This window comes from Anopheles marshallii, chromosome 3, assembly GCF_943734725.1.
Source record: "Anopheles marshallii chromosome 3, idAnoMarsDA_429_01, whole genome shotgun sequence".
Lineage (NCBI taxonomy): Eukaryota > Metazoa > Arthropoda > Insecta > Diptera > Culicidae > Anopheles > Anopheles marshallii.
The window spans coordinates 34,602,899-34,623,273 of NC_071327.1; the positions used below are offsets into that span (position 1 = coordinate 34,602,899).

At 44.9% G+C, this 20,375-nt stretch overlaps 2 protein-coding genes across 2 annotated transcripts in view; one reads left to right on the forward strand and one right to left on the reverse strand.

Annotated features, from left to right (window-relative positions):
- The window catches only part of LOC128716017 (angiotensin-converting enzyme), a 60,801-nt gene that overhangs the window by 36,755 nt on the left and 3,671 nt on the right, over positions 1 to 20,375 (forward strand). The window lies entirely within an intron of this gene.
- LOC128716021 (uncharacterized) lies at positions 6,150 to 7,766 on the reverse strand. The gene is made up of 2 exons (XM_053810944.1): positions 7,755 to 7,766; positions 6,150 to 7,295 (listed from the first exon to the last, which is right to left on the reverse strand). Exons 1-2 carry the CDS (start codon positions 7,764 to 7,766, stop codon positions 6,150 to 6,152), a joined length of 1,158 nt encoding a protein of 385 aa, XP_053666919.1.

Here is a 20,375-nt window from a genome sequence, read left to right on the forward strand (position 1 = left end):
TAGAGAAGACTTTTTTCAGCATAATTTCTTTTGCAGACAAACCATGTGCCGTACTGTCATTAAAGACAAACTCGTGTGTTGTGGACAATTGCTTACTCACGTCCTTTTCCCACGAGTTGCGCAAAGACGGCTTAGTTTATCCAGATTTAAAAACTACATACACACCGTCACTCACCCACTGTTCCTGGTGGACTCATTTACATTATCTGGGCACCTTTCATTACGCACATGTGCCGCTTGTGTAACTGAAAAGAGAGCAAATTTGAACAACACACTGGAAGAAAAGTAAAACACTCCTTCCCCACACAATGTCCCACAAGGCTTTCTTATTCTGCTACTTGTGTTTTTTTTGTTGTTGTCTGTTAACCAACGACCGGGTATTTATCGGCAGACAACACCAGCGGGAGCTCCAAACGCAACAAGGAAGCATTACAGCTGTACTCGTTAAATAAATGTGCTTCTTTCGTCCCGGTTCCCTGTTTTGGTGGCTCCAGTTTGAAATGAGGTAGGAAAATTAACGAGCGCCAGGCAACGAAATAAATGGACCACGAGCAGCAGCATACCGGCCGCGGTAAAGCATAATCATGCAATCTGGGTGAACTGCACCGAAAGGGTAGCACCGGCACCAAAGAAACTAAACTTGTTCTGTTGGATATTAGATAATTTTGTGGTACGTTACTTCTATGCCAGGGTAACCGTACTAGCACGCCTGTAGGGATCATTCCCCGTTTGATTTCTGTGGCCGTGTCAGTTTCATAGGATTAAGCGTAGACGTGCAAAACGTCGATCCCCCGAATGCAATGGCGCGTATTTGACGCATGTAGCTGTTGGTTTTTTTCGCACATTTTATTGACCACTCCGTAGGCCCCGCTGTATTCAAATCAGGTTGGCATGCCCATCCCCCGTAAGTTCGATCCGCGGTGGATGCGAAGGAACGTGATGTGAATTGCATCGTTCCCGGACTGGAAGTGAAACTGTTGGTAAAGAATTTATGTAACCGAAAGGCAAAAAGGCTGCCAGTCCGGCGAGCAGAAGCCAGAGACCCGGTCGACCTAATAACGGGTTCGTGTGCTGATAGCTCGCGCAAGTCTTCTGTTTCATTGCACCGTTTGTCGTGGCGCGTGGAAACAAAACGTTCGCACCGTTGTTCGCGGGCTGATGGTAGCTCATTACGTTTAGTCATCGGTTTTTCTACACCCATTTTGTTCGTAAGATCGATCACAACCGGACCGGTCAAATATTGATTAGTTCGATAAACCGGTGATTTGTTAATGGGCATGGAACGTGCGAAGGGTTTGTTTGATTGACACATTGAACACGGCTAATCATTTGCTTTTTTTAACACCTAATAGAAGCCTTATTTTTGGGAATGTAATAAAGGCCTATTGTTCGCTTTTGATGATGTGTATTATGTTTTTTTTTATTTCATTTTGTCATTAAAATTCTAAAATACCCAGTTCCGTATTTTTGCGGACAACCCAATTTAGTTGAACAGAGCGATCTCTAATTAGCAAAGCTTTGCGAGCGTCATTTTTGTCGCATAATTCCTATTTTTTAAGCTCAAACACCTAACTCAAAGACTCAAACACCTAACGCAACATGTCACACATGGCGCAACGCATTCCGGTTTTCTGAGGCAAATATAAAGGCAAAAAATGATCCATAAATATATCTAATCAACGATCAGTGTCACCGATTCCGATCATCCTGCCCGGTGCCCGAGTTCAGTTTGCAAATGTGTGTATAAAATTATTACTGCCGATTGCAGTGTGTCGGTCGGCAATCAATCGTTGATTATCCACTGGCGCTCCACCAATGACAGCTGGCCCAGAGGGCATTTCAAACGAGATAGCCGTAGCGCTAATAACTAATAAAGCAATCGAATCGTGCAGCGAACTCCCGAAACACTCGGAGAACCAAACAGACTGAGAGAGAGATAGAGAGAAGAAGCATGAATTTTCCGAAAAATGGAACGGAAAGTAATCAATGTGTGGCGCTATTTTAATCCGTTGAGTAGAAACAAAGCACTAATTTCGCGATTCGTTGACAAGAGGCGAATTCGGTTACATTAATTAAGACGTTAGGGCGTGCGGGCATAATGGCGTGCATTGAAAATGAATTTTGTTGGGAAGTTGCTCAAGGTCACTCCGTACCATGGATCATGTTACGTTTTTGTGAATGATTTCGATCGTAAACATCGATCAAACTGACGTAATGTAACGGTTTCCCACAAGCACGATGCATATTCCAGACAGGTGTGCTTTAAAGAAAAAAGCTGTCTCGAAAACAGTTAAACGACGAAAAAAAGGGAAAGGTAGTCTTGGAGTTTCCGATTCACTTCAAGGCCACTTTCGCATCGGACCATACTGGTCCGTGCAGACTCCACCGTATGCGTTTCTGGTGTGCTTTCCGGGCACTCGTGGGTCAAAGTCAAGCTGTGCTGCTGTTTGTTGTTGTAGCCAAGTGCGCAGACCAAGCGCGATCATAAACGCGTACGGAAGGTCACGTCGCGTAATGTTGATGTTGGTGAGGAAAATTGTGTGACCGAACGTAAGGTGGAAGCATGAAAATGCACCTAAATGGAGCTAATATTCCTCGGTAGTTTAAATTGGTTTCCTACCCGTTGCCACACGTTTCCATTCTCCTTCGCTGGACGAGAGACTGAGGGAAACCGCCAACATTATTATTTGGCCTTCCAATTATATCCAGTCCGGTTGGTTTATTTTCTCAGGCGGATCTTGCCAAGCTCATTACCAGATCGCGGGTGTTACAGCATCCCTTCGTGCGATCGGTATGGCGCCCGCGTCAAACGAGCGACCTGGATGTGACCTTGACCAAGGCAGCAAATGCATATTCTTAATCGTAATCGACCCTCCTCCGAAGTCGTCGACAACACGATCTGTTAAGTGGAGTTGGCAAAACCAAGGCAACAAAGCATCCGACCCTAGATGCCCTAGATATGTGTGTAATAATTGATCGCAATGCGGATCCGTACGTCGATGGTAGTGGCAATTAAAACAGGATTCTAATCCGGTCGTATGGATGCGAAAAGACCGATGGGTGGGTGGATGGTGGTAAAAGGTACGTTCTTAGATGAGTATATGGCGTGCAAGGTCCTCAATGGTTGATGGTGGACCAGGCCAACAACGAGGCCGCTCGTGAGCAACGTAACCTGATCGTGGCACGTTGCATTCGCAATACGATTGAGACCCGGATAGATGAAAGTAAAAGTTGACCAGCAAAACGTTTTCCTGGTCAATGCTGTGTGTTTTTTTTTTCTCTCTCGTTTGTGTAACAGGACTTGGGTGGGCGGGTTAGATGAGAAACCCCGTAGGTGGGTACTGGTACTGGACATTAATATTAATGAAGCACAATAAAAACAATGGCCTATGGATATAACGATCAGTTTAGCGATGGTGACGTTTCAAGTGCGAAACATCTATGCGTTGGATTATGAAACATTGTTGTAACGCCAAAGATGAATTATATGCTTAGCTTCTTAATGTGGTAGATGTCATGCTGAGTGACGCTTATGGTGATAAACATCACTTCAAAATATGATTATTTTAATTGCTTTCTCTAAGATCTACAGGAGATTACAATCACAATTTTAATAAATTTTATTAAACAATATCAAACAGAAATCGCAATGGCGTCTAATTTTCTTTTCTATTGTGCTATGCATCTCGCTACTCACGCACCGTAGCACAGTTTGAAACGATTGCCACAAAAGCACCATAATTGATAAATTTCCACTCAAATGAAATTGTGCTCCATTTTGTGCAATACTCACAAATTTGTGACGATAAATATCACTTCCTTATCGTTCGGTTAAAGATCAACTCGTCTCGCCTTCTTTGCGCCTTAAACATTTAATACATTATGCTGCTGCTCTGGCGTGAACCACCTGACAAAAAAGAAAAAAAAACCAGAGCTCCATCGGCCAATAAATGATTATGCCATACAATTTACAATTGAGAAACCAGCTCATTTCGCTCAGCCAAACAACAATGAAACATGTACCCGGTGGGAACGGCATGGAGAGCCGGAAAAATCGAAACTGAAATGATACTCCTCCGGTACACTTCTCCTCTTTGTTCGGTGCTAAGCGCGTTATAACACCCCCAAAAACTATCACTTGACCTTTGTCGGCATTTTGCATGGCGGGCAACATTAACGCCATCGGTACCGGGCAAACGATGCCGATCGCTGGCCTGATGCTGGCTCCGTTCGACCCTCATTACCGCATCGCACGTGGCATCCATCAGTCTCCCCCAGCGTACCTTTCTCGGCAGACAACATTGCGGTGTTACGATCGGTGGGATCTGTTTTTTCTCTCCCTATTTTCATTTTCAACCTCTTTTCCCTGAAGAGCTGGTGGAACAGATGTTCAATCGGTTTAAGGTGCGATCGTACAGAAAACAAATACGCCACGAGCCGAGCTCTCGGTGCGGTTGAGTAGCATTTACGACCGAAACGCATGCCTCGGTGCGCCGTGTTCGGTGCGGTCGGTAACGATCGGTTCTGCAGCAGATGCGGTGGGAAGATGTGCTCTGTTCTGAGGCGCGTGAGCCACACATTCCACCCAGCCGGTGGATTGTTCGACTGTTTGCAAATAGTAGAGCGCGAGACAGCCGCAAAATTTACAACAAGCTGGTCGGGTCGCGCGGTTGTTATGCATGTGTGCACGATGCACAATTGGTTATGCAAGCCGTTCGCGAATGCTTTACAGACGTCATCTAGCGTCCGGAGCAGGTGGGAAGCACACCGCTCTCGTCTCGCTTCCCCGTCACACCCACACAACGGTGTAGAGTTTTAAGAACAAACCAAGTATGTCGCTGTGGAAAGACTTCAACCGGCAACAAGCGACAAACCGTTGCCACCGAAAAAAAAACGACAACGACGCTTCTATAACGAATGTCTCGGACGAGCCCATATTTTTCCGTGGATCACTTCATGTTTGGCCCCAGGTGGAAAAAATGATTTACGAAGTTTTACGACTATTTAGTCTGTCATTCTGGGCCCTTGAGTGGTCAGCCATTGGGCGACGGTTTCCGTTCAGTGCGTGTGTGTGTTTGTCTATTATGGTCGCGGTGGGAAAATCCTTTAACTATGTGAACGGAAAAACTATTTTTGAGCAAAGCAAAAACACCATTGAAAACGAAACTCATGTTTTTTTCTTCTGCGACCCGCCACAAAGAAACATCAGAATCCGGAAGACAAACTAATACTGGTGAGAGTGAGAGAGTGAGTTTGATGAGTTTTTTGTACAACAATCTTTGTTTCGTTTTATTTTCGTCTTATTTACAATAAAATATAATATAAAAAAGGACATCGTGCCCAGTGCACGGTGTCAGCCTGATGCAAAATGCACACCTGCAACCGCATATTACACTGGCCGTGCTGATCGTTGGAGGATCGTGTTAGTATTCTGTCTAAAATCATGTTTTTTGGCTATTTTTTCACAAAAATGTCAAAAAAGCGTTGTTTCAAAGATTCCTCGAGTTCGGCCGAGGAGAATGATAAAACGAGCCCAAAATCAAATTAGTTTTGGTTCGGTGAGCCCCATCCAAACGATCTCACTGAGCGATCTTCTGTACATCAGCACACTTTTTTCAGCAGCAATTAGGCGTCTCCGTCGTGTGGTTTTGGCGGGCGGCCATTACAAGTGCGCATTTGGCAGCAGGTTGACAGGGGCTGTGGGCCATTTTGTTTACGGTGCGTCGAAGCCGTTCCGTTCCAGCACGGAACAGCAAAACGAAATAGAGATAGAGGGCAGTGCGTGTACGTTTACAAATTATCACATCGGTGCACAACATCGCAATCCTTCGAATTTGGGATCGAACATGTTTTGTTTGTTTGTGTCTTCATGAAGGTAAAGATCATTTGAGTATGAGAATCGAGGATATTTGTTAAGAAAGGGTGAGCAAGTGGTTGATGTGTGTGTGTGTGTTTCGGTGATAAGATACGTGACTTTTGATGGTGATAATAGCTATTAAAGCGAAACAACTCCAGGTTTCGGCGTGTTTCGTGTTGGTAGGTGCTCCTTAACGTTCTGTACGGGAGTGCAATTAGAACCGTAGGTATCATACCCTAGTCCATCTACTTTATGTTACAAATTCCTTCCACCTCATTTGCGCGATGCTCGCCTAGTGGTGGTAGCTGTAGTCGTGTCCGTATCCGCTGAAGCTGGTATAGCTCACATCATGATGATGGTGATGCGGCTCGTGCAAATGCTCCAGATGGTGATGGTGATGGTCGTGGTGTACTGGCACTGGGACAGCAACTGGCACCTTCACCGGGACCGGTACTGGCTTCTCGACTGGGATGTGCTTCTCCACCGTGACGGGGTAAGGACGGTCGATCGGCACCTTGACCGGGACTGGGACTGGCCTCTCAACCGTGTACGGAATGTGCTTCTCGACGTAGTACGGCTTCGGGACGGGTACCTTAACCGGGTAGGGGACGGGTTTCTCCACCGGCACTGGATAGGGACGATCGACGGGAACTTTCACCTCATATGGGACAGGCTTCTCCACTGTGTACGGAACGGGTTTCTCCACTTCAACTGGGTATGGAGCTGGCACATGGACGGGATAAGGACGATCGACTGGGACCTTCACGGGAACCGGGACCTTCCGCTCAACGGTGTACGGCACCGGGACGGGGACTTCTACCTTCACTGGTACGGGTACGTGCTTGGTAACTTCGTAGGGCTGTGGGACTGGCACCTTGACCGGGTACGGTACGTGCTTGGTCACCTCATATGGCTGCGGAACGAACACCTTCACGGGGTAGGGACGATCGACCGGAACATGCACCGGATAGGGAACCTTCTTCTCAACCGGGTATGGCTGCGGAACATGAACTGGCACCTTAACGTACTCCTTGACGTGGACCGGGACGTGTTTGACTACTTCATAGGGCTGTGGGACCGGTACCTTCACGGGGTACGGCACATGCTTCTCAACCGTGTACGGTACGTGCTTCTCAACCGTGTACGGTACCGGGACACCCTTCACAAGCGTTACCGTCTTGGTGACGTCCGTGTGTCCACCGAGGTACACACCGTGTCCGTAATGGTGATCGTGTCCCTCATGATACGCACCACCGAGATGACCACCACCGATGTAGCCCACGTCAAGCCCGTTAATGCCGTAGCCATAGCCGAGACTTAGCAGACCGCGTTTGTCCAGCTTCTTCTCGAGCGGGACGGCGGCCTTGCTATCGGCTGCGGACTTCTTCTGCTCTGATTCGGCATTTGCCGAAACCAACAAAAGCGCCGACAAACAGATCTATTAGACGGGGGATAAAAAGAACCGAACAAAACATCTTTCATTGAGTGTAAGAAGTGCACAATCTAATTTGCAAAAATTTATAAAAGTTTAAGACACTAAGCGCTTGAGTGAATGAAGTGCAGGTTCAAAAGTTTGGATTGAAAATCGGAATTTGAAACAAAATTCGCAAAGGTACTAAAAGGAATTAAACTAATCAGGAGAAAATCACTTTTCTTAAAAAAAACCTCTCAAAACTTCTAACAAATTATAAACACGTAATCAATCGAACACTGTACAGATTTTCCTCAGCTACTATTCACTGGGCGTATTGTTCTATTTTTCACCGCAAGAAACTGTAAAAAACATAGCTAAATCGGCCAGAACTTTTCACTTCAAGAATATCCACCAAAACGCTTCAGTGCCATTTTTCCCCGAAATTTCAAAAAACTGTAACACTTGTCCGTCGTCCGTACTCACAAAAAACTTCATTGCGACTCAGCGACGGACTGGTTAGCGAAACCACGATGCGCAACTGTGCGGTTCCAGACACTGAACTGGATGCTGATTTGTGCTAAGTCGCCGCTTTTATACTACTTAAAACTACGAAATTCACTTTCATCCGATTCTGTGCCGTTTGGTCGACCCCCGCCAAACGGGTGTGCGTCCCCGCCAAACGAAACCGAAAGCTCAGGTTCGTCGTCTGAGAAAACTGTTCGACCGCTCACGCGTGCGTGAAGCGCTCGTGAGTGTCGGCGAAGCGCTCGCTTAGCGTTGCGATCGACTTGGGGTAGGTCGACCCCTACGACGGCAAGCTTGCCGAGAGACTTGCACGTCAGAAAAGTTACTCAGGCAAACACGAATGAACGGGTGAGTGGCCATATCTACGCCAATGACGTAGTTGCTCGGGATCGATTGAAAACATGCTCAAGACCCCTCCTTGCAAGTATGTCTGTTATTTTTTTGCTCCAAGAGAGATGGAAAACTGACCCGGTTCCACCGTACCTTCTCGCTAGCAATGGTAGCACCCCTTCCAGAGATCTACCGGGCGCGACATTGTCTAGTTCCGGAGCAGTTGCAACGGAAACTGGTACAATCGCGAGCGGTAGTGGCACCCATATCTCCCAACTAATTGCTTAATTCTTCTCGTTCTGGGGTCGGATTAGTTTTTTTGTTTGTTTTCTGAGCACAATTTGCAGGAAGTAGCCAAAGAAGTGATCATTTTCCGCCACCCAACCCTTCAAGAATCGTTTTCGCTTTCCATGGCACTTTTAATGTATCGCTCCACAATATGCACCTCCTCGGGTTTTGAATAATTGTTGTTGGAATTTTGCATGAGATCAAACCTTGAACCAATAGTGCACACAATAGTGCGAAACCCGCCGCCTGTAGCTATGTTGGTTTAGTTAATTGAGCGCTCTGTTGCGTGCGGAACTAGTCCTGACAGTTTGATCGCAACTTTACGTGGGATCGTGTTGGTGTTGCAAGACGGTTGGAGTTTTGTTACTTTAACGGCCGTCAGTCGAGGAAGTCCACTTCCGTAAAAGTTGCAGTTCTGTTTTGTGTGTGTGTGTGTGTGTGTGTGTGTGTGTGTGTATATATTTTTTGTTCATAATAATGTATCCTGCTTGTGGGGGATTACGATTGTTCTCAGAAGAACGAACTCATAAACATAGTTGTACCAACATCAACATCTGCATAGAGTGAAGTGTTCAGTAGCAGATTTCTGTCGACCTAGATCTACAAAGCATGCAGCAAACATACTTTGACAAAAAAACAAGCTAATTGTATACTCGTCTAGCAAATTGCTTCCACCTCTACGCACACGGTGAAGGATGTTGCAGATTTTGTTTTCTTCTTGCAATTAGTTCCGTTGACAGGTGACACTTAGTAATGGGGCAGTTTTTCGGAAGGACTTGTCCTTGTCGTAGTGTACGTAAATGAACTGCAGCACCATTGCGGCCTAGAAGTAAATTCCTAACATTGCTCACTAATTGGTGCAGATTGATTGGGTCCCAAAGTGGGCCTTATGACCTTAGTATGGGGTCTTCATTCAAAACACATCAGTGTCAGTGTCAACTGTGGAGAATAATCCACGTACGTACCAACAGCAATCTATTTGAACGACAGCCTTCGCATACACCTGTTGAAAGTAAATTCCTAATAAAACAATAGATAATCGAGCCATTTTGTGCTACGAATTATTTGAGAACAAGTAAGTCTCAAATAAACCGCCCCATTTGGTTGATTAGTGCATTAGACTCATAAATTTCCGACTATAAATGATTTCGTGACGTCTGGTAAGAAGCCCCACTTATTTGATGGGGAGATCATCAAATCAACATTCAATCAGCTTTTAGTGTGTCCATTGCTCTCTTTTTCCCACACAGCGGCAAGGTCTCTCAAGGTTAGCTAGAGCCTAAATGTGTCCTTGATGTCATCTCTTGCATGCTTCGGTGCATCGAGCATGGTAAAACATAACCCGCTTTAAAACAATCTCAAGCCAAAAACTGTGTCCAAAACGTTGACAGGCGTGAAATGATCCGAGCTGCACAGCATAAATCAAGCATCGTGCGAGCGTGAAAAGACCGACCCATTCGGACCCACATTTCTCAGCCTTGAACTGTGATCGCTTCACGAGCGGCATCGTGACAATGTGATGCACCCGCAGCACCCACACTCGAGCGCGATACATAATTAGCTTCAAGATTAAGAGCACGATTGCGATATGATTTTATTTCAGGGGAAGAAAGAGAGAGAGATAGAGGACTGCCACATCGCTCAAGCATAATCTTAAACACCAGGGGGCCCAATGACCATTCATAAATTAATTAACCACGTGCCACCGGGCGAATTGTTCCGTGCGATCGCGCAATTCCGCGCCATTTGGTGGTGGTGTGCAATATTTGTGTTGTTGTTTTGTTTGTGGTACAAATGCGTGTGTTGGACACAACGCGGGTTGCATTAGATCTATTTTTTGGTGTTGGTCGGAATAATTTCTGCGCAACATAACCACGAGATCTATGCATTGAGCTGCTGAGAAGTCGGTCACCGTTTGCGACCTTTGCAGGCTAATAGAAAAACAATATTGAAAATCATGCGGGCCAATCCTGGCAGGTCTTAGGGTAGAAGCGGATTTGGCAAAGTACTCGCATCTCACCTCCACAAGAACACAGTGCGATCGTTGCTCAACAGCAAGCGAACGTACAGCAGCCAGCCCGGAGAACCTTCTCGCGCATTTCCATACTGCTAGATGATAATACGCTACATGGCAAAGGCATATGTTTCACATGATCTGTGACCATTGGTGTGTGACCCAGAAGAACCACCGCGGAAACTGGGCCCTCGCGTTCTGCATCATACTTTTCGCGACTGTGTGAGCTACCGTGATCGTGGCACATGCTGAGAAGTTCTTCGTGTTACAGTAAGCGTACATTAAATGGTGCACGGGTTGGGTTCACTGCCGGTGTATGTCCCCCTCTGGAGGTCTCAATGTTATCGCTGCTCTGGAATCAGATCATGGTTCCACCGGTCCGGTGTGTAGCGTTTTAGCAACGCTAAATGCATACCTCCCAGATGTTGTACGGGGTGAGTGGTATAGCGCCGGAAAAAAACAAGGTGTTGTTGGTATAAATTAAATGGTGAGATAATTGTCTTTTGTTGGTTCATGACTCACAAAACCGCTTGGTGTCGTATGTAAACAGAAGCTCAAGAAGGGGACATTGGCAAACAAGTAAGAAAAGCCCCGTTTAACCGCGTGGAATTGGTAATGTATGGTTGTGATGTCTGGAGAGATCTTACACGAGGAGGTGTGGTTTCGGTAGGCCTTTGCATGTTGTTTTTCCTACTACAAATTAGTACATGATTTCGGAAAGGTTACTCGTTATCGAGTTGTTGATTGATTGCACTTTCGTTCTTCGTTTTTATTGCAAGACATTATCAATTCGTTTGTGGTTTTATTTTCAGAATTTTATAGGTCACAACTCAGTTTTTATCCAAACAGTATTTATTCGAACTCCCCATTATAAAAGGATTCAGAAATGGCTTGATTCCTAATGCTCATCCATCCATCTCATGCTACCATCAAGCAAACAAATCATGCACATCGTTGGTGGATGGGTGTTCTGAAATTTACGACTTGATTACCGACCGGTCCGTCCCCGTCTGGACAACTTGTCTCGAGAAGGCATCATCACAACCACGCATCGTTTGCCACATTATCAGCTCAGACGGTCGCATGTCGACAAGTGGCCCATAATTGAGACATTGCTCAAAACCCTTTCGATGATGTCACCGTGTCACCCACCTCACTTTAGGCTCCTCCACAATCTGCTTGAAGAAAGCAAACGTCAGCCGTCGCTGAAGTTCGCCCGGATGGGTCCGGACGAAAGCATAATCCAAAATGACAGCACTCACTTTTCGATCGATGAACATCACCCCTTTTCTGCTTACCGGTGATGCCATCTTCCGACCCGGTAGATAAAACTTATGCGAACGGTATTATGCGTCATCGGTGTAACAGAGCGCTGTGTGTGTACTTTTCTCATCCATTCGACTCACGCACTCCTGTGTGCCGGTATGACTTTTGCCGTGAGCGGGTTTTTGGATGCGTTTTGCAAAACATACAATCTACAAAGGAAAGAGCCCGCCAATGTGTGTAGGTGCACGCTATCAGTACGCGTGTGATACACGAATCTCGATGTAACTGAGGTGTGTGTTTGATTTTGGGGCTGATGGTCTGTTGCTTTTGACTTAGTGGGATTGATAAAATAGCACATAATAAAACATTGTATGCTCTTTTGGGAAAACCCATGTCAAAATTACCAATTAAAATTTAATTGTTGTATTCAAGAGATTTAAAAATGTTAAGATCTGGGCCTTGACCTTTAATTGGGCAGAAAATTAGATGATATTGATTGAAAAGGTAAATTTAAGTATTCTAAACGGGAATCCTGATTTTAACATTATATTTTGGTGACCTTTAAGGTAAAAATAATCACTAAATTTATCATCTAATCAAACTATAAACCATAAGAAATCATAGCTACTACCGTCATTTGCTACAATTTACTACCAATGATATGTTCATTCATCATCCACGTTTGCGACGAGATAATGAACGTGGTTGGGTGAGATTCACACCGTTGATTTACGATGCACTCGCATGGAACGATGCAAACGCAACACATTTACAGCCCATACAAGGCATCAGACGAACCTTAAGCAAAAGATGATTTAATCTTCCTTTAACGAACATCTTCACAAACCCTCGTGTACACACGTACGTATGTATGAATGAACAAACGAACGGTTGCAAACCGCACGAGAATCTCACGGGAGAGAACCAATCCAACTGGCGATGGTCGATGTATGTATCGAGCCATTTCTTTAGCAAACCGTACCGTGGGTCGGAAGGGAAGATGCCGGGCTTTCGTGCGAATGCTCGTATTTACAGCATACCGATTTATTTGTTTCATCGACCTATGCTGCCGTTTACCACCATCGGATCGGTTCATCGAAACCGCTTTGTACATAATAATATGCTTTCGGAGGATTGTGACAGGGAAGACAAAATAATGCAGATGAAAATGCAAATGTGAGATTTCGCTGTCGGACGAGTCGCTGCTAGTTTGTTGCTAATTATCTATTGCTTCATTTGCCCACCATAGGTCACTGGGTGAACCTAGCGTTTAAAGACCCGAGAGCAAAGCGTTTGTGTAACGATGCGAGAGAGTTTTTAATTTGGAGGCATTTATGGGGAGTTTTGTTTTGTGAAATTTTATTGGTGTCGTTAGATTTACTATTTAATGTGAATTGTTCATCCACAATGCGGTACATAGCAAAAGCCACGAAAACAGTTCAAGTTCTTTCCCCCGTCGGGAGCAGTATAGCAGCTCCTACCTAGCTACCGATGCAATTGTTACAATCATCGCGAGAAGTAGTTGGCGAAATAAATTGCAGTCTACAGAGCTGAGCCAGACTCTACATTTATCCGATGCACTCAATCGAACTTTGGTGTGCTATTCGTCGTCCCGAAACCCCACCAACCCGTTCCATCGCACCTCACCCCTTCACGTTACGCACAAGCATGTGTTGGAGTGCTTGAGCCACCGTACATGCTAGTACAAGGTAGCATAATATAATATGCCACTGCACACTGACAACTGTCATCGCAGACGATGCACATTGCATCATCTGCCAACGTTCGGTACCGTGTGGTGCGGCACGGAATCGGTACGGTTTCGCGGTAAGTAAATTATAATCAAGTTTCAACCGAAAGATTTCACCACACCGGCAAGCGTCCTCCCGCGGGTCGCTGTCGCTTCGCCCGCTGCAGTACTCTCGAATGGAATGTGTCCACAACGCCTTCCGAGAATGTCAACTTCCTTTCGATTCGTGTCGGTTTGCCGAATTCATTCCCGCTACTCACTGGGTCAAACGTGGAGGAAACAAAACACAAAAAAGACACTCACAACAGTGATGAAAGCGGGCAGATTCATATATGCGTACACATTTTAATATTCCATCCAGGCAAATGGACATGATTGATTATTTATGCATCTCCGATTCGGTGTAACCTTCCCGTTGGAAGTGACCGAGTCATTACAAAAGAGCTATAGGAGTTGAGGCTTTATCATAGTTATCACCGGTACTGACATACTTTAAAATAAAATAGTTTCATGAAGCAACAACCCACTTTACAATACCGTTATATTCTTTTGATACGAAAACGATGTTATTTATTCACCAAAAATAGAATTAAATATAAAAAAAAACATTCATCAGCAGCACCATTCATTTATCGGTGGCCAGTTATTTTGCAGTCAGGTACGCCAAAGCGATAAAAACATCCACGGAAGTGCAATAAATCTCACACAATATCAATTTACGACTTGGGAAGGCTTGCCGGTAAACACACACATGTTACACCCCAAGGCTTGCCGGTAAACACACACATGTTACACCCCCCTCCTACCCGATGGTCAACAGCCCCACACGCGGATTGCATAACAGAAATGACACAGTTTTCTGCGCGCCATTCACGATCAACGATGGATGGGTTATTCCTTGAAGCGGTAAATTCGCACGCGAATTATTTACACACCAGGCCAGTACACGCTGTGATTTTGGATAGGGAATATTCAATAAAAATGAACGACAAAAAGGACAGTTTGCTATTGTCCGATCGGATCCCGTGTCTACCAATCAGGTGTGTGTGTATGCGGGTGGAATGAAATCACAACCGTTTCGTCCATATCGCGGGCACCACAAATCATACATCTAGACACTTTTGTTTTACTCTTTGACTCCAACAAAAAAAACTGGAACCTTACAGTTGTCACAAAGCTCAGCACCGATCGTACGTTTCAATAATGCGCCTGATAGGGAGTACGGCATTGCTAAATAGTTCCCTTTTTGCACAGCCGGTAAAGAGATTCGGCAAAGGCTCGAAAGGATAGACAATCAATTGTCTGTTCGCATTTGCGCCATTATTGCCCAATGGTGTATTGTGGGCTCAGTTTTTCAGCAAAGCAGGCGCACTATAGATGACTGCGAATGTGTAATGAAACTGCAGGAATTGATCAACAAGCAAGGCGAAAAACGATCGAATTTTTCATTCTCTCATGTATCAGGTATTGAACCAACGTAAGCTATCCAACATCAAGCGGCCAGATATGCATACTTACAGGCAGGGCGTTTGTTTTAATAATGAACATATATTGAACGCCCCGGTATGAACTCTACGTAAAAGGGAGTACATATTACGTAATGAGCTCTACCGGGAACTGGCCAGTTTCAAGCAACCTTCTGGAACTTGGTGGCGATAGAAAGCAAAAAATAGGTTATGATGTCTTACGCGTTGTAACGCGGATCACGGTGTACAACATCAGCCAGTAGCACAAGGAATCAATGTGGGCAAACCAGTAGATGCTGGGAAAATCATGCTAAAGCACCAAACCGATCGGTTGGGTGCATCGTTTCCATCCCAAAAGAGAGACTTGGGGTATACCCATGGGTTGTCCAAGAGTTTTACAAGTTTATTCGCAAGACTCCTCACCACGATAGGATCACGGTCAGTCACGATGGCGATAGAAGTGAAGCGAAAAACAGCACAGCAACAACATCACATCACAAGATGATGCTACCGCGTGTACTTGATCTCCTAGCAGCTACAGTTTCGGCATCAATACCGAGAAGGTCCGGGGGTCCACCATTACACACCGGCTACCGATTGTAGCCAGTGGGCAAATATATATCGAAAACCCCAAATGCTTTTGCGAAATATTGTACAGAAAAGTGTATAAAAAGAGGCAATGCATCCAGTGCGCTAGTAGGAAGTAGATGGTAGCTTAGCCATTGTGTATACCTTTTCCAGTGGTCGTGATCATCGTGGTAGCCTTGGGCGCAACATTTTAGCAACATGAGCAGAGGGTCAGTCGAGGATTTGCATTTTATTTGATGAAAAGATATGTTTGCTAGTTGATTATTGTTTGCAAACGAACTCCAACTCTCTTTGGCACTTTGCGTTTTTTGAGGTTGCAAGTACACTGCTAACTGGAAGTAATTAAGTGCAGTTTGTTGAAGCGTAACACTAATGTCATGTTTATGACGCAACGTGAAAAAAATAGGGGAACACATTACCTAATTATTGTGGAGCAACTTCCATGTGAATGCAGGAGAAAGGAATTATGTGTTTAGCTCAAACAGACTACCACGTCCTGCAGGCAGCATTATACACTGAAGCTGACGTAGTGTCTCAATAAGCGGTACCGATGGGTTTTCTTTAATGTAGATCTTGCAAGATTCTTCCCTCAAACGCGAACCATCACTGACCAGCAGCATTAAATCGTTCGTGCAATGAAAGAACTAATTTCAATTACACAACGCACCTCCGCAGTGCTACGATCGAGCGACCGTGTTTGCATTCCTAATAATTACTAGCTTAGAAGAGCACATAAAATATGATTGATACCAAATAGCGTGGCGGTAGCCGTGCATAAATGCACATTAAATACCCACCCGCCACCGTGGTTTGCCACCCAGCAGCAACACAGCAACGCGTCTGATCGATTGGTTTAAAGTCTTCGACTGTCACCGTACCAAAGAACACCGCACAACGGTATGTGTTCTTTGCAATTGAAAATCGGCAGCTCTTCTTGCTTCATTTCTTATGCCTACGCATACGCGCGGCTCCTTCCACACTCTGGTGGGTCGCGACACTACTACCTTTGGAAAACTGTTTACACACAGCAAGACGCGGATGTTGGGAGGCTGTTTTTGCTGCTTTTGCATCTCCACCTCCCTCTTCCCTCTCCCTCCACTTGTACTGTGCCATATGTCGATCATCGAACGTACTTGAACCTAAACGGGCCAACATTCTTAGCGCTCGCCGTGTCTCGAGTGGCTCGCAAAGGTAAAGAAATTTAACGACATTGTCAACCAACTGGAGAACTCTTTTCCATCACTCGCGAACATTGAAGTTTATTGCTGTGGGAGCACACCAGTTTTCAAACCGAATGCAACTGCTGCCCTAGTAGAGAGCGAGAAGAAAAAAATGCCATAGCAAACCCTCAACGATTGTCCCACCACGATCGTACGTCGATCGCGCGTTGAGAGATTTAATTACCCTTAGCGCTAATGCTTGTCCTACCTGATCAGGCGCGTGTACGAGGAGCCGTTTTTGCGCTCGCGAGCTGACAGAATCCATTTAGGACACAACGACATGCCAACCGAGGCTGTCCGCGTTCTTTCATGTGTGTGAAACACATTTCTACTTTTGCTTCCTTACTCTTCGTTCTACGGCTACGTCGCTTGCACACGCATGCTGCTGTAGGGTCATTTCCTTGAGCGAACGAGCTGCAACCGTTCGGTCATTTAAAATCCGCTCATTGAAGCGCTCAAGTTTATCGCACTAATGACACCGAGCGAAAGAAAAGACCGGCGTACTATTCGCTAGCTGCACCAAGCATCTCTGCCTTCACGATTGCAGACCCAACCAGCACAACAAAAGCATAAAGATCGCTACTTGAGTGCTGTGATGGTTTGGAATTTTTTCGCAATCGCATGAATTGTTTACCTACTGGTGGTTCACCGGCACTACCTTCACCAAATTTCATCGCTTATTTTTTTATTTCTTGCTTAAATCTGTGTTCCCTGATTTATGCTCGTAGTGTGCAACGTTTGCTACTGCTTGCCCTACACTTTTATCATCGCTGCTCCATTCGAAACACCACCAATGGGGCATCCTCAGTACACTGACTTTATAACTCTCCATTGATCATCCATATCGATCGTGCACCTTGCTGAAAAGCACCAAGCAAATAAACAATAAATCAAACGATTTCATGAAAGAAACCTCGTACCAATAAGCGACGAACCCCTCCTGAGGCGCCGTTGTAAAGCGCTCCCGCTTGGGGCACGAAGTAACAATTATTCGATTGCTGTAGCCACTCCAGGGCGGAGAGGTATCGATAATCGGTGCTTTGGGTGGTGACGCCAGGCGTAATAAATTGATCACCAATATTCAATCCCGTACCGCACCACCGCATCTCGCTAAGAGCAATCGTTACAGGGCAGGATAGCAGCATCAGCAGTGCACCGGAGGTGTGATATGATTAAGGATCGCTTGTTTATTAACGGCCATAAATCATGGCTGGAATGGAATCGTACATCAAACGATTTCATCAACCGCTGAGCGAATGGTGAACGAATTGAGGCGGGAGATTTGTAGGGCAGCACAAACGAGGTCGATAGATTTTAAAGTTGGTAGAGAATTTAGAGTTTACTATACTAATATATCAAATGAAATTACTGGTTAATATCATTAGTTTACTATTATTTACGTTTCGTTTATATGAGTATGGCCTAAAATCTATAAACATTAAACTTTCATGCGTCAAATTATTGCTGCAACAATGCTTAGCTTTAAGATCCTCAGATTGAACACTTCTTAATATATCATCAAGTTAATGGATGAACATACCTTTGAATGACCACTCATCAATAAGGCAATCGAACAAGAAAAGGAATGGTATGGAAAAACGACCCCAACGAGAGAAACGAGTTGGTCAATCGGGAATGGTTAGTAGCACAAGTGCATTTCTACATTAATTCAAGGTCTGCACACGTCTAAGTGCATCCTCACGACGCTTTCGCGGAGTGCGTGTGAAAGTATTTTGCGCTCAAAACAGTGTTCCTTTTTCAAATTGGTCAGTTTATGCGAAACGGTGTGATCTAAATTACATAATATAAAATGAAAAGACGTTTCTATTCTATGCCTATATCCATCAACAAAACTAAAGAATCTCTTGGGATCTCGTTTGTTAAAACTGATTGATCGTATCAACGAAAGATCATCGTTGGCAATGAAATTAATCGGCACCTATCATTCGCTGTTTGGCATGAAAAGCTATCGAAGATTTATGATCAGAAGATTATCATCCAATATTTTGTAGGTGATCACAGTTGATCCGAAGTTCTTTGAGCATTTTGAAACTCTTCGTGAATACACGGATCATCACCAGTAATTGTTTGCCGGTACAAAAAGCGTCTGGACACGATACCATGTCCGTTCCGGCGACGCAGAATGGGCCAGAAATAGATCTTGAGGTCGCTGCTAAGCCAGCGATCGTAGATTGGATCGATCGACTACGAAACTCGATGGGGCAATCGATTGTCGGCTGCTCGTGCTCCGATCACCGTACCGGACATATAATTCCAACTCTGCTCGGTGAGCGGAAAAGCACGATTCATCGGTACAAAGTGAAAGCCCTTGGCATGTTGGAAGACCAATGTGAGGACTGTTGGAAGGAAACCAAAATCAGGCCACCGGTTAATAGGGAAGCCGTTAAAACAGGGACACGGCCTTGAACTGTTGTTATGCTTCTCCCTTTACTCTGTGTTTCCCTTTTCTTTAACCACAACTCCAGTCCGGTGAATGAAGATCGCACAGAAAAGGAAGGTCTATGATAAAAAAAAATAAAGTGCATTGACGGTTACGGTATGCCGACATGTCGCACGCCACGTGCGATAAACCCACAGGTGCTGCAGTGCATAAATGAAGGGCACTCGTCCGGGACTTACTCATACGGACGGACAAAAGCGATGAGCATGGTAATGTGGGTCAACTCAGAAGCGATGACAAATCGAAACCAACCACAAAAGTTGGCAAAGGGACGAATTCAATTGGCGTCCCAAAAAACCGCATGCATTCGAAACGGACAAGGAAAATTACGTAAATTCGGACCATAGTTTAGCGTACTGGCTAATTAAGCATCAAACCATCATCATGATGATGATGATGATGTTGCTGTTGTTGAACGGTCGGCGGATGTTATCGTGTCGTCATTTACACAAAACCCCCAAGCTTTTGCCTCATTGACGCATGACTGATGCATGCTGTTGCACGCATTACGACAAAATTCTTCATGACAAATTGTCAATCAACAGGTTCAGGCAGAAAGGCGCATAACGAAAGGCTTTTTAATGCAGCCGAGCACGCGTTACGGTGTATCGTTTCGCTTCTGCTCGAATGCCTCCGTTTAGCATGACAGTTCTAAGGAGCGTGTGGCAGCGCAATGCACATCTCAACGCAACCGAAGCAATTACCGTAAAATGTCACTGTCAAATCAAACTTGTCTATGTGACACTGGGTTGATTCATCTGATTTTTACTGTCCACAAAGCCAAATATCACAATTTTTTTTAATCCATTTTCGGGATGATATGAGTAACAACACAAATCATGTCCAAATTTCACACTTCACTTTTCATTTGAGACGTACAATTCGCTTCATTATTGTGGAATGGGATCGTTCGACATTTTGGAAGTTTTTTAGAAGAGATGAACTGATTTGATAAAAATGTATCAGAATAATGGTTGGAGTGAGTGTGAATAGAGTCGTCAATCGTTACCTTGATATTTAGAGACTTGTCGACTCATGGGGCTGATGTGCATCACATTGGCAATGAAAACAAAATTAATTTACATCCTTTGAGCACTTCAACAACAGTTAGTTCCGCCGTTGACTAAAAGCAATTCCAACACCCGTAGAACAAATGTTTCACGCTACACCGAAGCAAAAATGTCGACACAGCGCAA